Source organism: Tupaia chinensis, unplaced genomic scaffold, assembly GCF_000334495.1.
Source record: "Tupaia chinensis unplaced genomic scaffold, TupChi_1.0 Scaffold000139_1, whole genome shotgun sequence".
In the NCBI taxonomy this organism is placed as follows: Eukaryota; Metazoa; Chordata; class Mammalia; order Scandentia; family Tupaiidae; genus Tupaia; species Tupaia belangeri.
The window spans coordinates 2227552-2229203 of NW_006159609.1; the positions used below are offsets into that span (position 1 = coordinate 2227552).

A 1652-nucleotide genomic window follows, 5' to 3' on the forward strand; every position below is an offset into this window, starting at 1 on the left:
AAGAGTATAATGTTACCTCTGAGTTTGAAGCAGATAGATTTTAGGATAAGGTCTCTTTACCCTGGTCCAATATTTATTCCACTATGTCACAGCTGATCATTTATATAGAAAGTTTAAAATCCTTCCTATCCCACGACTTCATGGGTGGCTATTCATGAGAGAAACTGCCAGTTCTTCAAGGGGAATTCTCCATCACCAGGCTCCCAAGCAAAAGCCTGTAAGTCCAGTTTCCCTTTAGATCCAGTTTCTCAGCCAAACATATTTTTCCCTAGGTCCTCGACTACGCGTACAAACACAACCTGGCCTCCTACTACCCAGAGCCCAAGGACAAGGAGGCTTTTGTAAGATCCCTGGTCTACACTCCAGACTATGACTCCTTTACGCTGGACAGCTACACGTGGCCCAAGGAAGCCATGAATGTTCAGACAGTCTGATACACTTCAAGGGCTGGTAGGGGGCCAGAGTAATACACAATATAAATGGGTTCTAAAACCGTCATTGTGACTGTGTTTTTTCCTTTGAACTTTGTGGTATAAGGGGAAAGGCAGTGAATGAGAACCTCATACCTGAAGACCCTTGAAGTTCACTGAAAGTTCTTCAGACTTTTTTCCCAAGCATTTTTTTTTGGGGGGGAGAGATTTTTGCTATAGGGAGCATGCACTAGCCAGACAGACAGAGAGAGACATTAGAGACAGAAAGCGAGAAATCACTCCTCAGGGAGGATGGTCACACCGCAATCCCTTCTCCTCCATTCTCCTCTCGGGATCTTGGGCACACATGCACACGCGCCCGGCGTGAGTTTTAAGCCGCCGGGTCCAGGACGCGAACTGCGGTCAACTACATGGGAGTCCAGCAACATAGCCATTACGCTAACTGCTGGTTCCCCCCAAGCATTTCTTCATCCATTAATTCATTCAACTATTGGGTAGGCCTTGTGGGCAATGTGGGACCCTGACTTTATAGAGCACAGAGTTTTTTTGGGGGGGTTCAGGGGGAAGACAATTCCTTTTGCCATAAGGGAGAATGTGGAAGTCTAAGAACAAACTGCAGATAAAAGTTAGAGAAGGAAGAGAATACTTCCCATGAGGATGTAGGAAAAGGATTCAGAGGAGGAATGTTGTACTAAATTCCAAGAGTGAAGAGAGTCATGTGGAGAAGAGGAATGTGAGTGCAGCCACTAGCCAGTTAAGAATGACCCACCCATTGTGGAGTTCAGTCCCTGTTAGAAGAACATATACCCTTCAAGACCCAGTAGGGTATGAGGGCTGAACGGCTGGAGGCAGCTTGTGAACTGCTCAGGAATGGTTACTGCCTTATGGGTTGCTGAATATTAGACATTCTTTTTTGGTTATTACTAATGAGAAAGTCAGAGAAATGTGGGTGGAGAGGGTCAGCATGCTATGCAGGAAGGAGGAAAAAAAGGCAGTAGTGGGAAGAGTATCCTGGGAAGTTATGAGGAAGACTTAACCTCATTTTCCTGGCTCTGGAACACTGTCTTCCATCCTTCACTCTCTGAAGTAATTGAGAAAGTCAGAGCAACTTTCTCCTAGAGGTGATGTCGGTCCAAGCTAGGTATTTCTCAGATCAAATTTGGCATGAGCCTTTGCCTCCTTAGTGTCCAGCAGATCACCTTATAAGGGTGGGAGTAGGGA

General features: G+C 45.8%; 1 protein-coding gene across 1 annotated transcript in view; it reads left to right on the forward strand.

Annotated features, from left to right (window-relative positions):
• Window positions 1–650, forward strand: part of ME3 (malic enzyme 3) — a 210821-nt gene extending 210171 nt beyond the window's left edge. The window contains 1 exon segment of the mRNA XM_006144919.3: window positions 273–650. Coding sequence (XP_006144981.1) covers window positions 273–434 — 162 coding nt within the window. The 3' untranslated portion in view covers window positions 435–650.
• Window positions 651–1652: the final 1002 nt, after the last annotated feature.